This window comes from Leiobunum rupestre, chromosome 6 (assembly GCF_980474605.1).
Source record: "Leiobunum rupestre chromosome 6, qqLeiRupe1.1.hap1, whole genome shotgun sequence".
In the NCBI taxonomy this organism is placed as follows: Eukaryota; Metazoa; Arthropoda; class Arachnida; order Opiliones; family Sclerosomatidae; genus Leiobunum; species Leiobunum rupestre.
Genome location: NC_143389.1, coordinates 47,837,856 through 47,860,284, shown reverse-complemented (window position 1 = coordinate 47,860,284; position 22,429 = coordinate 47,837,856). Strand labels below are relative to the sequence as shown.

At 43.9% G+C, this 22,429-nt stretch overlaps 2 protein-coding genes across 2 annotated transcripts; one reads left to right on the top strand and one right to left on the bottom strand.

Annotated features, from left to right (window-relative positions):
- Positions 1-654: 654 nt before the first annotated feature.
- LOC149941260 (uncharacterized) lies at positions 655-1,362 on the bottom strand. The gene has a single exon (XM_090179443.1). It carries the CDS (start codon positions 1,360-1,362, stop codon positions 655-657), a length of 708 nt encoding a protein of 235 aa, XP_090035569.1.
- Positions 1,363-15,128: 13,766 nt separating this feature from the next.
- LOC149941259 (protein maelstrom homolog) lies at positions 15,129-16,828 on the top strand. Its single transcript, XM_090177660.1, has 2 exons — positions 15,129-15,326; positions 15,620-16,828. The coding sequence occupies exons 1-2, from the start codon at positions 15,233-15,235 to the stop codon at positions 16,684-16,686; spliced, it is 1,161 nt and encodes a 386-aa protein (XP_090033786.1). The 5' UTR covers positions 15,129-15,232; the 3' UTR covers positions 16,687-16,828.
- Positions 16,829-22,429: the final 5,601 nt, after the last annotated feature.

Here is a 22,429-nt window from a genome sequence, read left to right as displayed (position 1 = left end):
TTCATTCATTTCATATTCATTATTTATTTATTTATATTCATTATTTATTTATTTATATTCATTATTTATTTATTTATATTCATTATTTATTTATTTATATTCATTATTTATTTATTTATAATCATTATTTATTTATATTCATTGTTTATTTATAATCATTATTTATTTATTTATATTTATTATTTATTTATAATCATTATTTATTTATTTATAATCATTATTTATTTATTTATATTCATTATTTATTTATAATCATTATTTATATATTTATATTCGTTATTTAGTTATTTATATTCATTATTATTTATTTGTATTCATTTTTTACATACTTTATTTTGTTTTAGTGCAATTTAATCTTTTAAAATACTCTAAATTATTTCAAAATGAAATATGATTTACCAAGAAACTTCGTTGTTTTGTTTTTTAGCTTTAAATTATAATAGTTCACAAAGTCGCTAATATGTGGCGGCAGGGGCCAGGGGGGGGGGGGGGGCAGAATAACAATAGTAGCGGGGATTGGTGTATATAGCAACGAGGCCTTCACACCAGGCGCACAGGGAGAAAAGTCCGCGAACAAACGTTATTTAGAAAGAACAAACGCGCTGAAAGTTATACACATCAGAAAAATAAATACAAAAAGAACAATAATCATAATCATCGCGGAAAAGCTTTCCGAAGAAGTTTACAAGTGTCCAAAATCACATCTTGCCAACCGGCGTGAACGGCGGTGAGAACACCCACCACGGAGTCCGGGAGACCCCGCGCCTGGAGCGAAAGGTAGAGATTCCGCCGAGGGGTCGCGAAGGAGGCACACGCGAACAGGACGTGTTCGGCGTCCTCTCGTACCGCACACCGAGGGCAGGAGTCCGAGTTCCGAAGCCCGAAACGATGAAGAACCGCCTTTGTGGGAAGTCTACCACAACCAAGCCGCGCGAGAAGAGTGTCCTCCAGTCTAGGAAGTTGAACGGCCAGAATGGCTCGAGAGTCAGGGTTAGGCTTCGCAGCCAGGAGAGGCCACTGGGCTGCGAGAGACCGCCAGGTGCGAGTACACGAAGAGGTGATCGCTTTCCCACAGACACTCTTTAGCTCCGAGAGTGTCGAGGGAAGGAAGAAGTGCACCCCCTGAGGACGTTGAAGCTGGGTGACCCCGGCCAGTTTGTCCGCCGTTTCGTTGCCTGGCACTCCCACGTGAGCTGGGCACCAAAGGAAAGTGACGGAGCGGGGATAATTGTCACATAGATCATGGATTATTGAAACAACCGGATCAGAAGAGCGCGTCAGCAGTTGGGTGAGGGCACTCTGAGAGTCGGAGCAAATAACCAGCTCACCAGGCACATTTGTCACCGCGTATGAAAGAGCCATCTAGATAGCGAGGAGCTCAACCCGGTTGATAGGATGCCCGGAGTCCACGAAGGACCTCTCGCCGACGCCGAGGGCCGGAATCGCGAAAGCCTCGGACACAGCTCGGGAATGTCGTCGAGCATGACGCAGAATAAGATTGGGCTGATTGCACTGCCCTGCGGCACGCCGCGGGTAACTGAGTACGGCTTTGAGAGTTTGCCATTAACTCGGACTCGGAAAGTACGGCCGTCCAAAAAGCTCTCCACCCAGCGGAGGAGGTTTCCCTCAAGGCCCCGGCGTTGTAGCTTATAGAGTAGCGCCTGATGGTGGACACTTACAAAGGCGTCTTTTAAGTCGAGGAAAACTGCCAAACAGTGTTGATTAGTCGCCAGGGCCCCTTGAGCAGCGGTAACAAGCCGGAGGGCGTTATCGGTTGCCTGGCGCCCTTTGCGGAAGCCGGATTGCTCCGGCGGAAGCACGCGATTCACCTGCAGAAACCAAGTAAGACGGCCAAGAACAAGCCGCTCGTAAATTTTGCCAAGGTTCGGAAGGAGCGAGATGTCCCTGTAGGAAGTGGGGTCTCTGCATGGTTTGCCCAGCTTGAGTATGGGATGAAGAATCGCATGTTTCCACCGCGAGGGCATGATGCCATCGGCCCAGAGATGGTTGTAGAGCCTGAGAAGAGCTGCGCGAAACGCTGGGGTGGTGTTTTTAATGATTAGGTTCGAGATGTTATCGGCGCCAGGGGCCGTGTTGTGAAGGCCGGAGATGACGCCGTTGAGTTCCGGCGCCGAGAAGGGCGCGTTGTACCTGGCCGGTGGACGTGCAAGAGAAGTCTCTGGGACGTACGCTTGAGCCGGCGAGAGTTCTGGGGGAGGGTGAATATTCTCCGCTAGGCACTTTGCAACTTCCCTATGGTCTGTGAAAAGAACCGCCCCCTTCTGCAGCGTGAGAAGCTTCGGTGCGAGTACGCCAGTCTTGAACCATCTGACCTGGGACCAGATTTTCGGCAGTGGCGTATGAGCATGGAGCCGATCGCAGAATGCCCGCCAGCTGGTCTTCTTCGTCTCCCTGACCAGTTTCTTGAAGATCGCCCTTTCCCGCTTATAAAGAACCATGTCCGCAGAGAGGCCCGAGCGTTGGGCTCTGCGCCGCGCCGCAGTGACGACAGTAGCCTTCGCCGAGCAGTGGGTATCCCACCAAGGCGGCTAGCGAGGCGTATACCTCCTGTGGCCACTGGTGAGAGGAATCGACGCCTTCGCCGAGTTGAAGAGAAGGTATTCCGCGGAGGAGACTGTAAGGTGTTCTTCGCCTAGAGCATTATCAAGGACAATGCGAAAATGCTTCCAGTCCGCTTCCGCGTAACGCCAGTGAGGGGTACTCTCTTCCTTGTGGGCATCGTGAGACGCTTCCCCTATGAGAATAGGTAGGTGATCGCTTGTTCCTCTCTGCAAGACACGCCACGGGAGACCTGCGGCCAGGTCAACGCTAGCGAAGGCGAGGTCAAGCACGGTCTCCGAGCCGTGGGTAGGGGGACGGGTTGCTTCCCCCGTATTGAGGAGTACCATGTTGTCGTGGTCCTCCAGCCAAGTCTGAATGAGGCGTCCTTGTGCGTCGGTGTGGCGGCCACCCCAGAGGAAATTGTGTGCGTTGAAGTCACCAAGGATGATGAACGGCGGAACAAGTCCGGTAATGAGTTGGTCGAAAAATTCTTTGGGGGCGGTGCCCCGAGGGTCGTAGATGTTGAAAAGCGTGAGCCAGCCCAGCGGGAGATGAATCTTCACCACCAACGTCTCGACGCCCGCACAAACTGGGGAAGGGAAACGGATCGCTGGGATAGTTTTGGCTATCAAAGTGGCCAGACCTCCTCGCGCCCCGGAGTTCGAGTTGGGGGGGGGGGCAATTGCGATCGGCGCGAAATATTTCATAAAGAGCAAAGTGAAAGTTACATACGTCCGTTGGAGAGAGAAAAGTTTCCTGAAGAGCTAAAATAGATGGGCTGAAGTCGCCGAGAATGTCGATAATATCTGCGAGCCGAGTACGAATACCGTGAACGTTCCATTGAATGATGCTAGCGAGAGGTCCGGTCATCACTGGGGGGATAGATACTGGGAGCCGAAGCTGTAAAATCGACGGTCTTCTGGAGGGTGGCTTGGGCCGCTACAAGATTTTCCATGAAAGAATCCGTGAGTCTCTTTAGGGCGTCCTGTTTGGCAGGCTTACCGTGAAAGGCTTCACATATCTCCACCACTTTCGGAATCAGGGCGGCAATCAAGGCCGAGAGATCACCGGCAGTGAGGTAAACTGGCGCCCCGGCTCCGGTTGGAGGGGGGGGGGAAACTGGCGCACCAGGGGCGAGCTCAGAAGGCGGCGGGGGGCGCCTTGGGGGAGGACTCCGTTTTCTAGTCACCGCTTGAGCGTAGGAATTATGGCGTACGATTGCCCGAGCTTCCCGAAAGGAAACGTCTTCCTGGCGACGAACCCGGAGGACTGTCTTCTCCCTGCGCATGGCCGGACAGTCGGTCGACTTCGAGCTGTGGGAGCCCTTGCAGTTGACGCAGAAAGCCGGAGCGGCGCATTTCTGGGTCGGATCAAAGGTGTGGTCCTTCCCACAGTTGGCGCAAATTTCGTTCGCTACGGTCGAGCGACAGGCGGATGCGATATGCCCGTAGTGTGTACACTTGTAGCACTGGAGGGGACGCTCGGTGTAGTCCAAAACCGCGAAGCTCATGCTGTACAAGAAAACCTTCTTCGAAATTTTATCCTTGACGAAACCGATGAGGTAGGTGTTCGTACGGCCTCCTAGGCGCCTTACAGACCTATAAGGCACGTCCCGCTCCTTTAGTGCGTGTTCGATATCTTGTTTACTCAGGTCCGTCGGAACATGAATAATGCGCCGAAGGGCAACATCCTGTGCTGCCGAAGTGTCTTCGACCGTGAATTGAAAATCGCCAAAAGCGGTGGCAGCTTTTATGCGCCCGACTTGTTCCTACGAATCAGGGTGAATCAAAAGGCCGCCTTGGGGAAGCGTTTTAAAATTGGCGCCAACGCCAAATACACTAGTGACGTACACGTGTATTCGTTTTGTTCCCAGATCCGAGAATTTCGTTCCTCCGTGAACCGGTTTTAGGCGAAGGGGCTGGAGCCGCGGGACGGTCCCACCCCCAACAGCTTCTACTCCGCGGTCGCCCGGGGGGGAGGACGAACGTAGGAATGTTCCCGTTCATGGGTCGACTTCTGCCTCTTACTCTTTCGCCCCCTTCCTTCCACTATTGTGAAAGAGGAGTCTTTTTCTTCGCTTTGAGCGTCCATCGGGGGAAACATTTCGCCGTACGAATCGCCGGCCGTTCCCGAAGAAGCGGCCATTGAAAGTGAAGGGAAGCCGTCCACGATGGCCAGAAAAACCAAAGGACGAAACGGGGCAGAAAAAAAAAACAGGATGGGAACTAGGGAGAGACAAAGCAGCAGCGACTGACTTAAGGTCAGTTAAAAAATAAAAAGGGCCCAAAGATAGGCAGCACGGAAAGAAAAAGACAAAGACAAAGCCACGAACACGTCCTTACCGTACCGAAACCATCAGGGGCGGCAGGGGCCATCGAAATTTTTTTCAATTAAATAGCTGCATTTTTCGCTCATAGGTGGCTTTTGCCGTAGTTGATAACACTCCCATGATTTTCGTTCCTATCTTCACTAATGCTGTGTTAAAGCCTATGGGGAAAATTTGAACTGGGTCTCTAGATAGTATTATTCCCAACTCAATGATAATATGTTGATCAGAGCGATCTAGAGCACTCTAGAGCATTAGAAAATAGTTACAGTAGGAAAACGAGATGGTCTTCAAGTCTCTTTTTCGGTGTTAAATTTTTGGCTCCCAAATGATGAAATCAAATCGGTTCAAAGTTATTTGAACATAAAATTTGATGATGAGCAGCTAATTGAAACCAAGTTTGTATCTCCAGCCGGGTGGTTGGACAAATGATACTTCACCCTCCAGCCGTTCTGGAGATTATTTTTGAATGACCTTGAAGACATGGTTCAAGGTCAATCGAATTTTTCTTATTTAAATTGCCAAAGAAAAATACCCTTTAGTTTAAAATTACGTGAACATAACATAAGTTTTGTCCGATTCATAATAACTTTCGTGTAGCCAGTTTAACATGATGAAAAACCTGTATTTAGCATGAAATTTTTAGTCTTCCAGGGTATAAAATTAAGTCAGTTCAAAGTTATTTACACATAAAATTTGATGAGGAACAACCTTCTAATTGGAACCAAGTTTCTAAATCTAACGGTTCTCGCGATGATTTTTGAATGACCTTGAAGACATGGTTCCAGGTCATCGAGGTTATCATTCTTCCTTGGCCCCCTGTACGAGCTGCGTCACATACAAAAAAAAATTTAATTCCTAGAGAAAACAGTTTCTGAGATATTCGCCCTGAATCATTTTTTAGTGGACACCCTGTATAGGGAATATACTCTAGATACAAGATTTTCGAGGGCTTAACGGGGACGTGACAGCTAGCAGACAGGGTTTTTTTTCGACTAACGAAGTTATGGAAATTATTCCCCACACGGGCCACACATGTTTAAGTTAGAAGAGGTTTTTCCCTGGTAGGCCCAAGCATGCCCAAGTTTTCCAAATTGTTCATTGGTCATTGTCAATTTCTATAGGCCTCAGTGAGGCCGCCTCACAGATAAGTAGATAGGGGAGCTCTAGCTCCGTGGGGAGTCCGACTAATATTCGGAGAGCTGAAATAGTGGCGGTCAGTATACACAGGGAGTGTATATTCTATGGTATACACTATACAGATGCCTTAAAGAGAAAAATAATTCAACTTTTTATTTAATTCTCGAAATTTTCCTTCTTTTTACTTAGCTAACGATATAATTTGAGGGAGTCGCGTGGACTCTTTACTAGGGCTGTGCGAGTACTCGAAAACTGCGAGTATTCGGTCTCGAGTCCGAGTCCAGTACTCGGACTCGGACTCGAATATTTTAATTTTTATTACTCGAATGGACTTGCGAGCCGTTCACCGAGTCCTAAAAATTACTCGCAAGTCCAATTTTTTTAAGACGAGTCCGTTATTTTCCACCGAGTCCGTCATTTTTATTTGTTTATTTTTTTTTGTAAAAGTCCCGTATTGGCGCTGCGGCAGCGTTAACGCAGTTTGTTTAGTCAGAGGTCACATGACTCACATGGTGAAGAGTTCTTGTAGTAAGTTTTAGTAACCAAAAAAATCCAGATTCCAGATATTAAAACATTTTTTAAGAAAATTTTAATTACTTAAATTAGTAAATTAGTAAAATTACTTCTTATTATAAAAATTGTAGATAAGTAAATTAAGTATTTTAAATATTAATTACTGATTTAATTTTTAGGATGATTCTGACTTTTTAGCAATATAAGGCTTAGATAGGGCTCAACTGCAAATTGGGGACTCTGAATTAATTTATGACTCGAATTGGACTCGCGAATAAATTTAAGACTCGAATTGGATTCGGAATAAATTTAATGCTCATACTGGACTCGTTCGGAAATTTAAGACTCGAATATTGCTCGAGGCTAATTCTTAGGGACTCGAAGACTCGAATGAGTACTCGAAAGTGGGACTCGCAAATTGGTGAGTCCAATTTTTTGGGACTCGGACTCGACTCGAAATCCAAAAAAGAGGACTCGCACAGCCCTACTCTTTACCCCCTTCTAAAGACATTTTTTTAGGAGTCCCGTGATTTTTTTCAGGGGTTTTTGACGCGTGGACTGCCGCTATTTACAAGTCTGCCCTGCGCAACAGCTGAAAGTTCAACCGAAACACAATGAAATTAAAAAATCTTCTGCTATTTCTTCACATATTTAGTTGACTGATATTAAGGCAGATGGCCGCGTATGGCAAAAAGTAATAAATAAGTGTGGCACTTACTTATCGAAGCCGCGTATGGCCAGAAGTAATAAATAAGTGTGACACTTACTTATCGAAGCCGCGTATGGCCAGAAGTAATATATAAGTGTGACACTTACTTATCGAGGCTGCGTATGGCCAGAAGAAATATATAAGTGTGACACTTACTTATCGAGGCTGCGTATGGCCAGAAGAAATAAATAAGTGTGACACTTACTTATCGAAGCCGCGTATGGCCAGAAGTAATATATAAGTGTGACACTTACTTATCGAAGCTGCGTATGGCCAGAAGAAATAAATAAGTGTGACACTTACTTATAGAAGCCGCGTATGGCCAGAAGTAATAAATAAGTGTGAAACTTACTTATAGAAGCCGCGTATGGCCAGAAGTAATATATAAGTGTGACACTTACTTATCGAAGCTGCGTATGGCCAGAAGAAATAAATAAGTGTGACACTTACTTATCGAAGCCGCGTATGGCCAGAAGTAATAAATAAGTGTGAAACTTACTTATGGAAGCCGCGTATGGCCAGAAGTAATAAATAAGTGTGACACTTACTTATCGAAGCCGCGTATGGCCAGAAGTAATATATAAGTGTGACACTTACTTATCGAAGCTGCGTATGGCCAGAAGAAATAAATAAGTGTGACACTTACTTATCGAAGCCGCGTATGGCCAGAAGTAATAAATAAGTGTGAAACTTACTTATAGAAGCCGCGTATGGCCAGAAGTAATATATAAGTGTGACACTTACTTATCGAAGCTGCGTATGGCCAGAAGAAATAAATAAGTGTGACACTTACTTATCGAAGCCGCGTATGGCCAGAAGTAATAAATAAGTGTGAAACTTACTTATAGAAGCCGCGTATGGCCAGAAGTAATAAATAAGTGTGACACTTACTTATCGAAGCCGCGTATGGCCAGAAGTAATAAATAAGTGTGACACTGACTTAAAATACAAGAGAAGCCTTTGCTCTCATTTCAAATTCATCCGTCAAATAAAAATTACACTGTGTAGATTCAACTTTCGGGGCGTTTAAAACTGCAATCGGCGGCAAAGGTTGCTTACGTGGAATTTTTTTCACTGTATTAAACTAATCACTTAATTAAAATCTTTAAACGAGGTCCAAACAAAACCGAGCGCGAAGTAAAATACTAGGCTAGCGTTTCTGTAACAGAAGCGGACGATTCGAGACGTCGAAAGCGAGGACCGAAACAATGTATCCCAAAATTCCGCGTAATGCACTACTTTTCGCGGGAAAATATGTCGAATAAAGTGCTTTTCTATTGGTGGAAAAAAACATGTGATCGATAGCTCTTTAATGGCGTTTTCCATTGGGACTGCTCTGAGCGTGATCCGGATTTGCCTTGTACGTCATCGCTCTACCACGGAGAACTCCGCTAGGTGCTCGGAGGACTAGACTTCCAGCCCTCCCAATGGAATACGAATTTTTCTCGGAGTCACTTTGCTTAAAAATTGCTCATTTTTGGTTGCCCCGTTCCTCGAGTTGGGGCAGCTCGGATCAATCCGCGAGGGAGCAACAGTGCCTATGGAAGACGTGCCTCATTTTTGGAGTTGCCCTTTTTGTCCCAATGGAACACGTTTTATATTTAGGAGCGCCCCAGGAGCGCTCAGAGGACTCCAATGGAAAACGCCATAAAAAGGATGTCAAGCATGGTGGAAGGTAAAATCTGAAGGCACTATTTTAGACTTTATCTCAATATTTACTTTTGGTGGTACCCCAGCGACGTAATAAGTATGGTTAAGATTTTTGGACCCAAGATGGAGCACCGAACACTTAGAACTGTTAAAGAATAGCCCGTGTTTAGTGGCCCAGACTGTAACCGAATCAAGGTCCGCCTGCAAACGCAAACAATCAGAGAGCGACTTTTATTTGGCCGATAGTTTGGAGTTGTCCGCAAATAACAATAAGAGCCCGAAGACGACTGCCTCTGGCATTGAGTTTATTAGGACGTTGAAAAGGAGGGGCGCCAGGATCGCTCCTTGGGGGACACCCTGGCCAATAGGACACCAGGAGGATGCTTTGTCCTGAAGGACAACCCGTTGACGGCGGTCATGCAAGTAGTTCTCAATCCACGCTAATGCGATAGGGTAGGAAGAGTGGAGCAAGTCCTGGACTGAATGGGGGGTGCAGGAGTTAGTGTAGATCCCTGATTGTTTACGGTGGAGGCAAAAAAAAAGTTTAAAATATTTGCGGCTTCGGATGCCGATGAGGTAAAGGTTCCATCAGGTTTTTTTGAGCTCGGTAAGATTTAATCTCGAGGAGCGAAAGCGATTGATGTGTGCCCAAAAGGACTCTTTATTAGGGCGGTAAGGTTATTTTCGTATTTCCTACGGATATTTCTACAATGTGAGCGTGGTGAGCCCGACGGTACTTTTCAGTCAAAGCTGTTAGAACAATAGCGGAAACATCACGTTTTTTCGCACGTACGAGATTAGACCAAGAAGCGGATTTGTAATTTCTGCTACGGATTGTCCTTTGGGGGGGAATAGGGGCCGCAGGGGGTTCCCGTATTGGGACAAAATGATCTATACTGGCATTTAATAGAAATGGAAAGGCAGACCAAAGAGAAGTGACCAATCAACAGTGGAGAGAAAAGCGCTGAAAGAATCGTAGTCTCCCTTAAAGAAATTAGGCTTGGGTAGAAACACTTGGAGGGAACCTTGCAATTGGACATTAAAAGAAAGCACATCGTGCTCACTTTTGCTCAAGGCAGCTAATATACAATCAAAGAATAACTTAGTATATTGACAAGCAGTGGGAGCCAGGGAAAAAATTTGCCAATCAATGTGGGGATAATTAAAGTCGCCTAAAATCAGTAAGTGATACTTGTGGTGTATACAATAAACATTAATAGATTTTAAAAAATACAAAGAAGAGAGTGATTAGTGTACGTACGGTTGTTGGATCCATAAATTACTGCAACAATGGTGGAAATGGATGGGTTTACATTATGAGAAATTGAGATTATTAAGATGTCTAGGCCTTGAGAACTAGGAGAAAAGTCGCGTAAACTGATGTCTTTAAAGTGTAAGAGTCTTTTCGATAGAGAGTTCGCGACATATATGGCAACATCGCTGTAGTTACTAGCCCGGTGCGCCCTAAGGGTAAAAAAGGGCTCGGCGCCCCTAAAGTGCCAAACATAGTTCCCCCGATCGCGGATCGCCCTATGGTCAAAAAGGTTCGGGCAGTGAAAATATTTCACTAAAACTCGAAAATAATAAAACATAAATATCAATACATCCGTATTAGTTTCCCTCAAACGTGACATATTTTAAATGATGTAGTAGGGTGCACGACCACACAAGACGAAATAATAATTTGTTTAGGTAATACTAATATACCGTGTTACCGTTATACAAGGTGTTTTGAATTGCTCTGACTGGGCATTTTTTGAAAAAACAAGCCATCCATAGGGACAAAGATTAAATTCCTTAAATAAAGTACATGTAATTTACCAAAACGCCAATTTAGGCCATAGATATAGGAAACGTATATAAAGGTCTAGATAAAATATTTCAAAGGAAGTGAATACGGAGGTGACAGAGAGCAGAAACGCGTAATTTCTGCAGGCTATCCTTATAAGGCGCTGTCTATCGGTAAGAAAGCTCGTGCTATCGTCGCGAGAGACATTGTCTCCTGCTTAAAAATTATACTAAAAGTCACCAACAGATGGTGTCTAAAGACTACAGCCTGCGGAAAGGTCAAGCACTTAGTACTAAAATGCTCTAGCTCTTGGTCACGTGCCTTCCTCGGTGTCTGCTAGATGTCAATTCCGTATTTTATGTTAGGCTTAGACACCCCGAAATTTATCTAGACCTTTATATACATTTCTTATATCTATGATTTAGGCTTACAGTAGGTCTAAAACGTATCAGTAGGCCAACTACGCACAAAGGTCAAGTTTTCAATTACTATTTAATGCGAAATCTTTTTGTTTTCAACCATTCTCTAACTTTATTGAGTCTAATCAATATGCCACTTAATTATTATCGTAATCCGCGTGCCAATCGTAACGCGCATAGGGTTAGTGAATTGTTCACTGTTCGATATCCTGATAGAAGACCAAGCCACAACACCGTTCTTGTAGCTGTTCGTGACTTTCAGACTTACGGAAACGTCAATCCCAGATTTCGTGGACCAGGTCATAAAACATCAACATGGAAGACACCGTTCTAGCCTACTTTGTTGCGTATCCTCGAGCAAGCGTCAGAGGTGCAAGCGATTATCGACGAACTACGTGTGGACCACTCTTCACAATCACAACTTCCATCCGTATCGAGCGACAATCCACCAAACTCTGCACGCAGGAGATATGGAACGTAGATTTGATTTCTGTAACTGGCTATTAACCATGTCTGATGATAACCCAAATTTCATCAATCAAATGCTGGTGACCGACGAGTGTTCCTTTGGGAAAGATGGGCCTTTCAACCATCAAAACACCCACATGTGGTGTGACAAAAATCCTCACTGGGGTTTTCTTCACCATCATCATCAACAACAACTACGACTGAATGTTTGGGCAGGTTTGCTCGGCGATCGAGTTATTGGCCCATTTTTCCTCACATCTCACCTTAATGGACATTGGAAAACGCTACTTGGCGCTTTTGCAGAACGAAATAGCAGACGATGGATTTTATCTTGTGGGGGTTGAGAACATCGAAGATTTGCGTCACCGAATCATTGCAGCCTTCGAGCTTGTCACTCCTGATATGATCAGACGCTCGTTTCAAAACATGCTTCATCGTGCCCAAACATGTATCGCGGCAAACGGAGGTATCATAGAACCTAACTTGTAAAATTCTTATGTTTATTCGAATAAAATGATCAATTAAATCTTTCAGACATTTCTTTCATTTATGTACTAAATGCGAAGGCTATTGGCCCCTATGGACAGCTTGTTTTTTCATCAGCTCATATCTTCGTGAAAAAGTGTTCTTTTCCAATGAAACTAATTTCCTTGAACATTTTCGACAGCACTCTACAACTTTATCATTGAAACGTTTTTTCTAGCACCTACCGGTGAAAAATAGTTTTTACAAAAACCCGAAATTATTTCCGTTTTTCTGAAATTTAGGATTTAAAGCGATCCCCATAGAAATCGGATAACAAACTAGCACGATTTTTGAAATTTTGTCGCGGGTTCCGATTAGAACTTTTAAAAAACCCTGCCTTTGGCCCATGCTTTTCATTTGGCTGGCAACGAAAGTTACGCCATCGGTGCCAAACTGGTGAACTAACACTCTATTTCGCCTAAAATTAAATGGCCGACTTTAGCTCGACGCTAACGCGGTTTTTTTACATCTTTAAAGTAACTTATGTTTAATTAAAGTAATCAAATCGTGTAAGAGTACATACTCAAAAGAAAACATATCTTTTCACAGGTTAGTGTTAGAAATAGTTTTCTTTTTACCATAATTTCCAATCGCTAATAACGCACTAGAAAACGCGTTTCTTTCAAATTATAGAAAGATAGTTTTTTTAAATAAAAAATGAAGAATGGTTCAAAATTCCGTAATTAAATATTTTAGGAGTAATTACTCAAACAAAAACATATCTTCTCACAGGTTACTGTTAGAAATAGTTGTTTTACGAGCAATGGTTATGGGGAAAACCGGTGCACAGTAATGGTTTATAGCGAATATCTACGTTAGTATTGTATGTACGGCTATAAACCCAAGTATGAACATTAGGGTCCGGCTATTTCCTACAAAAAATGTTCTATGAACATTTTACATACCTAGGCCTTGGCTTTAATGTTTGGAATTTAAAAATCATTGCGCAATACCGAGGCCTAGCACAAATACAGGTCCCAAAGGCTGGGAATTCATTTCCTCGCCTTAAAATTTTCGTCGATTTTAAAAGTAGATTACGAGCGAAATAATTAAGGGAAAATTATGAAAGTAGTTTTAAATAAAACCTGGAAACTTACAAAAAATCATATGAAAAATTCAAAGTTGAGTACAAACACTAATATTATTAAAAAGTCTCCGGATTGCAACACAGTTAGGAAAACAAATTCCCGTAGGAATAGCATTAGCAAGAAAAAACAATTTTCACGAAATTCGTCCGCTTAGACTCAGTTCGTGTCTCCGCCGTTCGGCAGAGCCACTTGATTTTTGAACCCCTCCTCTTCTATGGAGATGTCCGCTCCTATTGACTGAACGCAGTATGAGTCACGTGCTTCCTCCATGGTATTTCGTTATTTGTTTCTTATTACAAGGAGCGTTCGCCATCATTTAACCAAGATCTAACGATAGTAATCGGGTTTTTCCGTTTCAAAATACGCAGTAGATTAAACCGAGGCTTAAGACTGGGCAAGATTCCGCGCCTTAAAATTTTCGTCTACTTTAAAGATACATTCTGAACGAACCAATGGATGAAAGTTATGAAACTAGCTTTTAAATAAACCTTGGAACTTATTTCAAGTCATATTTATAATTCACCGATGACAAAATTCGTGAAAAGTATTAATATCGTTCCGAATTACAACCTACTTTCTAAAATCTCATTTTTCTTTCTAATACGCGCGTTGACAACACAAACTTTACCTAGACGAGCAGATGCTCGGTTATCTACATGGTGCGGGAAAAATATTATTTTTGAATGTTATAAAGCGATAAACGATTTTTCAAGACGATTTTATATTACATTTAAGTTGATATAAACGGGAAACATTGTCAGTGGAATATTTCTTATATCATTTGGTAGGTTAATTAACGTTTAATTATCGCCAACTTTACATTAATTTCAATGGGGTGGGGGAAAACTTTTAACCAAGTTACGCGCGAGCGCGCCTCTTTAGGCAGCGCAGATGGCGTTACTGTCGTTTTAGCCAAGAATCTAATTGGTACCTTGTCAGCCATTCGATTAAGCGTTCTAGTTTGTTATCCGATTTCTATGGCGATCCCACACTAGAAATAATACCCTGAAAATTGCGCAACTCTATCTTTTGCAGTTTCTGACAGAAATTCCCAGTCAGAGCTTTCAAAACACCCTGTATTTATAACCAGTTTAATAAGAATTAAAAAATATATATATTCAAAAAGACTGAAAATCATTTAGACCCGTAACAGCATAAGTCTATAATAATTTAATAATAAACACCTTTGGGGGGGGGGGGGGTATAATAGAGTTCTGATCAAAGATATTGGCGCCCGGTGCGCCTTTTGACACCCAGTCCGGGCCTGGTTTTAAGTGTTTATTTTTTTCACGGTCGGGTTTAACCCCCAAATCCCACCGAAAACTATGCCTAAGACCTCTTTCGAACGTAGACTAAATCAGTAAGACGTAGCGCATTAGCAGACAGTCACGTAGATAGCCCAAATAATATGGTAAATCCCGGCTAAAACCCAGAAAAGACTTTCTCGGGGGGTTAGCAGACGTTACTGACAAATTAAGATTTAAAACCGACGCATACATTTATGAAAATGTATTGTTTTCCTTTGGATTACACGCATTATCATTTCAATGTACAACAAAACGCAAACGACTCCAAAATTAACCCATTTTTCGCACTGGTTGATGCTACATATTATACAATGAGTGGCTAAAAAGATCAGCACCACAACGCCACCTATAACCATTTCGGTCGCGAATATAAATATATTTTTTTAATGATTATTAGTCAATTTGAGCCCACTCTTTTTTTATAAAACACAGTGACCTGTATAAAACAAAATTTTCACGCTTAATTTACGTTTCTGCTTTCAAATTTCGCGCTTGGCATTTTTTCGAGCTCGATCTTGGCATTTTGTAAATCATAGAGTGGCAACACTGGATAATCCCCTTATTGTACAGTTCTAGCGTAGTGTATTTTTCTCTACGAGCCTTGTTCCAGATTATCTTTGGCTCTAGTTTTTCAAGTCCTAGCGATCTTTTTGTCCTTCTCCAATCTCTTTGCAGATTTAATATCATTTGAGAAATTTTAACTTACCGAATTAAATCAATTCAAATAAGTTTAACAATGCCTAAGAAGCCACCCCAAAACGCGTTTTACTTCTTTATGAAAGATCTTCAAGAAGAATACAGGGAAGGAGGAAGAATTCCTTCCATGAAAGGTAGATAACACAAATAGCGAAGTTAGCGCCCTTCTGTGTTTGTAACACTGCCTTCTATAATAGTCGAGGGGCTGATCACTCCCCGTAATCGGTGTACAAGCCTGTAGCTTTGACTGCACTAAAATGATTACGTAAGTGAGTACAGATTTAGCACTACCAAAGGCTGTACTCATTTTTGTACTCCCGTAATCGGTGTACAGGTTTTCAGAGAGTGGTTAGCCCCTCAATAATAGTATTATAGAAGGCAGTGTTTGTAATATATTTGTAAATTGTATTTTACATTTCTTTGATAGAAATGGCCTTAATAGCCCATCCTCTTTTTAAAAAACTGGATCACCAAAAAAAGCTTACTTATGAATTAAAAGCCAAACAAGCCAAAACTCAGAGGAGTGAGACAAATGATGGGAAAATTAGTTCAGATGGTATTCCTATTAAACAATTGGAAGCTGAAGAAGCAGAATTGGAATTTCATAGAAAGAAAATAGTCACTGGTGTTGTCAACTTCGTGAATGATAACATTCATCAAATTGCTGATACACCGATTTACATTATTACATTTAACAGTCTGGTTGCCACTACTGACCTAGTTTATTTACCCAATGAAGTCGGGATTGTAAAATATACCATGAATGACGGAATTTTGGATAGCTATCATAAATTCATCAATCCTGGAACCATTCCTAGTGGTTATACGGCCGATGCCAAAGAACACTGTGAAAAGACTCATCAGATTCCTTTCCTTATGTCAGACTTTGAATACGCTTCCACTGACTACACTACAATTTTCAAGAACATACTGAAATTTGTCAATGCGCACGAAGGAAAACAAATTATTTTCTGTAGAGAAGACCACATGGAACAAACAATAGCTTGTTTTGATTGGTTCAAGTGTGTAGTTGAGGACAATCGCTTTGTGAACAATGTTTCATTTGCTGATTTGGGTCTACTTGTGACTGAGTTACTTAGAGTAGTTGGATATGTATTCCCAACCCAAACACTTGTTGATGATATGTTAGCTACGAATACCTTTGATTACGAACCAAGAACCCGTTGCGATTACCATGAAGACCTTGATAATCCGTACTGCGCAGTTGGATTTAGTCGTAAAATGTGCTTTATAATTTCTGATAATGTCATTAAACATTATCGAATTCAGTTAACACATCGGCATTTACCAGAAAGAATAACTGAAGAAGTTATTGAAAAAGATGAAAAAAAAATGAAGAATAGTCCACCTCTGCGTAATAAGTTACCAAATTCACAACCTCATAAACTATGCCTCTACAGCCGCGAAGAAGACGAGGAAGTATTATGGGGTCAAGGTAGTGGAATTGGTCGTGGTAGAGGATGCTTTAATTAATAGACAATTTTAAAAGAACCAAGGACAAAATTTTATTTTACTTTATTTGCTTCATCAAATTCTATCTTTACTCTCTATTTTTATGGAATTTTATCATGATTTTATCATACAAATTTATTGTGGCTTTAGTAATAAATGAATGAAATTATTTAAGTTTTATTCTTCATTCAATATTCTCAGACAAGAACGCGGGGGGGGGGGGGGGTAAAATGTAACTTTTCAGATTATATGATTAATTTATCATTGAGGAGTCAGTGTCAAATGGGAAAACCTTTTGCTTTACATGATTTAAGAAAAGGGCTAATTTAAAAGAGCCCACAAACTCAAGAAGAAACACCTTAATTTGAGGAATTTCCCATGATGAGAGTGGCTTGCAGCCCAAGTTTTTTCAAGGTCAGTCGCCACTATGGCCCTTAGTTTCCGCCCAATAGAGTAATGGCAGTGCTACGTCATACGACGTCACCCATGCTTTTTCCTATTCATAAAAAATTCGCGCCCACAATGGCGGCCATGGCCAAAGCTACGGAGTGCTACTACTCTATAGATGATCGATTTGACATTCTGGGCGAATAAGGCCGAAGCACCCCTTGCGCCCAACGAGTTCTCTTAAAAGAAAAGATGAGAGGGTCAATATGGGGTGGTTTCCAAGAGAGGCTATAGTCTACATAGAAATCTTATACTCCTACCTAGAATGCTCCAGTCTACGGGATTATATGGTCTTTGCTTAAGCTTCAGCCAATCAGCGGCCATTCATTGACTACGGCAGGCCGCTAGCGCCATAAGATGGCGGTTAAAAATAGTAGAAGCTCAGACGATTTTTACAGGATCCATGCGGATTATTCATGTCCCGACGAACATTACCAAAGCGGATATTGAGGAGGTCTTACACTCCAGTCGGTCCGCCGTCTAGGTGGCCGTTCCAATACGTTTCTCATCGGCTTTCCCAAGGAATCCGTTCCGAGGAAAATCTTCGATTATGGCATGGCTTTTGGGGTTCTGGATTACACCCCTTGTCCACTACAGTGTTACAAGTGCCGGCACTACGGGCACATTGCTTCAGCTTGCAGAACTCAGGTGGCTCACGAGATCTGCGCCACATGCGGAAAGGATCACGTCTATGATCCTACTCAGAGGTGTGAAGCGATGGCATATTCTGTCAACTGTAAAGGCGCCCACAGCTCTAAGTCTTCAGAGTGTCCTTCTCTGAAACGGGAGCAGAAAGTACTACACGTCCGCCGCACAGAGGATGTCTCCTTCAGAGAGGCACGAGCAATCGTCCATCAAAAGTCATACGCCCACGTAGTGTCACGCCCCAGGAGTAAAACCCCACGCAGGCCACCACCGTCGGCTGCGTCCGCTCCAGTGCCACAGAAGCCCGCGCCTCTGGGTCTTTTTTCGGCTGCTGATATTTCTCTGATGGTGGCGCACATCGTGGCCGCCGTTGTGGAAACCTACGAAAAGATCCAGGGCACCCAGGACAAACGGTCGGTCTTGAAATCCCTTGCGGCTTCTCTTACCGCCGGATTTGTGGACAAGTTCAACAGCAAATTGCCCCCTCATGGTCAGGGCACTACCACTCAGGATGCCTTCACTTCACATCCTACTGGAGATGATTAGCGTCCTCCAGTGGAATGTCAACGGCGTTCGTTCTCGATTACCGGATCTCATTGACCTTCTCGGTGACTTACACCCCACTATTATCGCGCTTCAAGAAACTTTTCTCTCTCCAACGGATACAGTCAATCTTCATTTCGGCTGTTATGAACCCTTTCGTGCGGACAGGGTTGTCCATCGCCCTTCGCCTTCCGGAGTTCGTGGTGGTGTTGCGACTCTCATCGACAAGTCTCTTCCGGTAGTCCGTCTACCCTCTCCAGCCTGTGTCGGTGTGGAATCTCTAGCCTTGAAGACTCACTCCTCCGTTGGATGGTTCACCCTCTTCAACATCTATGATCCTCATATTAAAGCCACTAAGGCGTTTTTCGACCTTCTCCTTCGGGATGTAACCACTCCCGTATTAATCTTAGGCGATTTCAATGCCCATAACATTCTCTGGTGCAGCTACAAGACAGACGCACAGGGCCGCCTCGTCCAGATTTGGCTGGAAGACCACGACAATCTGGTCCTCCTCAACAGCAGTGAGTCGACTCGTCGCCCAACTAAGGGTCCTGATGGTGCACTAGATCTTGCTTTTGCGAGTACTGACCTGGCTATCCATCTCCCTTGGTCAGTCATACTTGCAGGCACCAGTGACCACCTTCCGATTCACATGGGCGCTCCATCTCAAGCAGATAGTGGTCATACTGGCCCAGCTCACTGGCACTACCCTTCGGCTGACTGGAAACGCTTTCGCATTCTTTTGGATGACTCCCTATCAACTGACCCCTTGACAGTTCTGAAAGACGCTTTTGGCAGTGTTCACCACCAGGCGCTGCTCTACAAACTCCAACACCGGGGCCTTACCGGCAATCTTCTTCGTTGGGTGGAAGACTTCCTCAAGGATAGAACCTATCAGGTCAGGGTCAATGGTACGCTCTCAGCCACTTATCTCGTCACGAGAGGCGTTCCTCGGGGCAGCTCGATCAGCCCCATCCTCTTCACTGTAATGTTGGACGGGATTCCCCAACTATGCCAGAGACATGTTTCCCAAGGGGAACACGCCGACGATATTGCGGCCTGGGTCTGTGGCCAAGCCCTTCGCTCCTTATACGGCTCCATGCAGCAATCGCTTGATCACATCGCGGAGTACGGTGCACTCTGGGGGCTCAACTTTCAGCGACTCAAGTGCCAGTTTATGCTTTTCTCAAAGGAGACTACCATCCCAGGCGATCTCACTCTCAGTCTCGATGGCACTCCCTTAACCAAAGTCCACTCGTATAGGTACCTCGGTGGTATTTTCGACGACCGACTTACATGGAAGCCTCACGTCGAGGCTCTAGCCTCCTCTTCTCTCAAGCGCCTCAATCTTCTGCGTACTGTCTCAGCGACCGGTTGGGGTGCCAGTAGAGGCGTGCTAAGGCTTTTGTACACCCACCTCATTCGCTCCAGGCAGGATTATTCCAGCCCCCTCTATGCGTCCGCAGCCGCTCCTCTGCTCGCCTCTTTGGACAAAGTCCAAAACGCTGCTCTACGGGTCATCCTTGGTGTGCGACGGTCTACACCCATTGTCCTAATGGAAGCCGAGGCCGCAATTCCACCGCTAAGTTTTCGTCGCACTCTTTTGGACCTCCATACACTTGCTCCATGTGGCGCAGCGGATACCCCGACGTTTTATCCCGCTCTTCTTCGGGACAACCTGGCTCAACTGGAGGTCATTGAGCATCGCTTCGCCCCGGATCGGCTTCCTTTTCTGCTCCGGGCGTGGAACTTGGCTAGGGAACACAATCTCTCCTGGCTCTTTCATTCCTCCAGGGGTCATCTTCCTCCCACGTCCACTCCTCCCTGGGAACCTCCCAAGGTGACGGTCATCTCCCGTTGGCTAACTACTCGCAAAGGTGACCTCTGCTCGGACGCGCTACGACAGTTGTTCCTCGCGACGCTCGACATCTACGCCAAAGACGCGACGTTATTTACACTGACGGGTCTCTCGCCCCGGACTCGGGAGTCGGGGGTGCCGCCTGCGCCATTCCTTCTCTCGGGGTCGGTGCTCGGTCTTTGGTGGATCCCGGTCATCCCATCAACAGGATAGAGCTGTTGGCCATTCAATTGGCACTTTCATACGCTTCCGCTCATCTTGAAAGTTCAATAGTCCTCTGCTCCGACTCCAAAAGCGCGCTTACGATGTTACATTCGCGTTCAAATGATCCGGTAATCACCGCTATTCATGACTTATGCGACGGGTACTCCTACTCAGTGACTCTTTTGTGGTGTCTGGCTCACGTCGGCGTAGTGGGCAATGAAATGGCGGACGGTCTCGCGGACGTCACCAGTCTTCCGCGTCCCTCCAAGGTGGACTTTTTCCTCCCGGCTACGCTCTCCGAATTGAAATCCACGTGTAGTAAAGTGGTTACCAGTGCTTGGTGGGACTCCTGGCAGACCCGCGCCACCTCGTACGCGCTCAGGGAAGCGAAGCCTAATCCGGGCTCTCGCGAGATTATGCGGCGGCAGCTCCCCAGGCGGGATGACACTCTTTTGGCGCGTCTCGGCTGCGAACGCCTTCCCACGAAAGCAACTCTCTTCCGTTTAATTTGAGTAGCTCGGATTCTTGCTCGAAGTGCGGGGCGGTAGATACCGCGGAGCACATTCTCTTCGCCTGTCCATCCCAAGTTGCAGCACGGCGAGGTCCACGCCGGATTTTTAGACGTTATTTCCGCCACTTGCGCTATACTTCGCAACGCTGTTCGGACTTGATAAATTTCTGCGGACTATTATTATATCGTTTCTTTTTTTGTTTTGTTATTCGATTTGTCGCATATTTTAATTTTTTGCTTTGTGTGTTCATTTTATTGCATTGTTCGCTTTTAGTGTTTGTTAATTTTTCCATTTGTTTTATTTTGAATCTGGTGCGCTTGGTGTGAAGGATCATTGCTATATACACCAATATTCATTCTCGTTATTTTGCCCCCCCCCCCCTCCATCCGATCTAAGCTCGCAGAATTCCCATAGGTTTTTGCTGGAATTTTTCACATGAACCACTTCAACTTTTTTGCGCGAGAGAGTGATTTCGAATCTAGGGTACGAGTTTAAATTATCTTTGCTCTACCTTAGAGAACAAATCTAGATAAAGATTTTTTCTCTATGGCTGTCCCCCTATCGGTACGCGTCTGAACGCTATTACGTCGATAGTGGGGTAAGTTTTAATAATTTATATTTGTTTCTACTATTGCCGCCACACTTTAAATTGATTAAAATTAAATTAAAGTTCAGATTGTTATATTTTTTTACCGTTTTCGCGGGAAAAATTCCAAATTTTCGCTCTTTAGAAACTTATTTCATAAGGCCACTATAGTACCATCTGTTATAGTTGCCATTGCATTTGTTCATTCAGACATAATGCAAAAAAAATGTTTGCTAAAGGTGTTAAATAATGTTATGAGTCAAGAAGATATACCGTGTACGTGGAAAGCTTTAAGGGTAACTATGTCTTTCAAAGGCAACAGTAAAAAGGAGGCAGATTTAGACGCTTATCGCCTTATAGCTGTTACTTCGATTTTATACAAATTATACGTGATTTTATGGAAGGAAAGAATTAGTGGCTACTTTGAGCTCAATGACTTGCTACACGAGTCTCAATATGGGTTTCGCAGAAACCGTCGAATGTTGGACAATCTCTTTATCCTGTCCCAACTCATAGAACTCTACCAAAGCAAAGAAGACATTACTTTATACGGCTTTTCTTGAACTACATAAAGCCATTAGTTAGTTCCATGATAAAGCATATGATAGTGTTCGACAGCCAAAGTTGTGGGAGACGTTGGAAGGATTTGGACTAATGCGAAGTGTTATAACTCAGCTACAAAAACTGATAGCTCGTGCGTCTATAAAGCCGAGGGAATAGAGAGATAGCCTATATCAATGGACTTTCTGAGAGCTTGACTGATTCTGCGGTGGGAGCTGATGTAAATAAGTCCAGAGCAACAAGGAATGAACCAACTATGAAGATACGTATACCTTGTTTGTTATTCGCGGATGATATTCTGCTCTTGGCAAATTCCCCAAGTGATTTACAAATTCTGCGGGATAGGTGCTCTTCATTTTACGATTCTAAGGGGTTAAAGTTCAGTGCAGCCAAGTCGAATGTCATGAT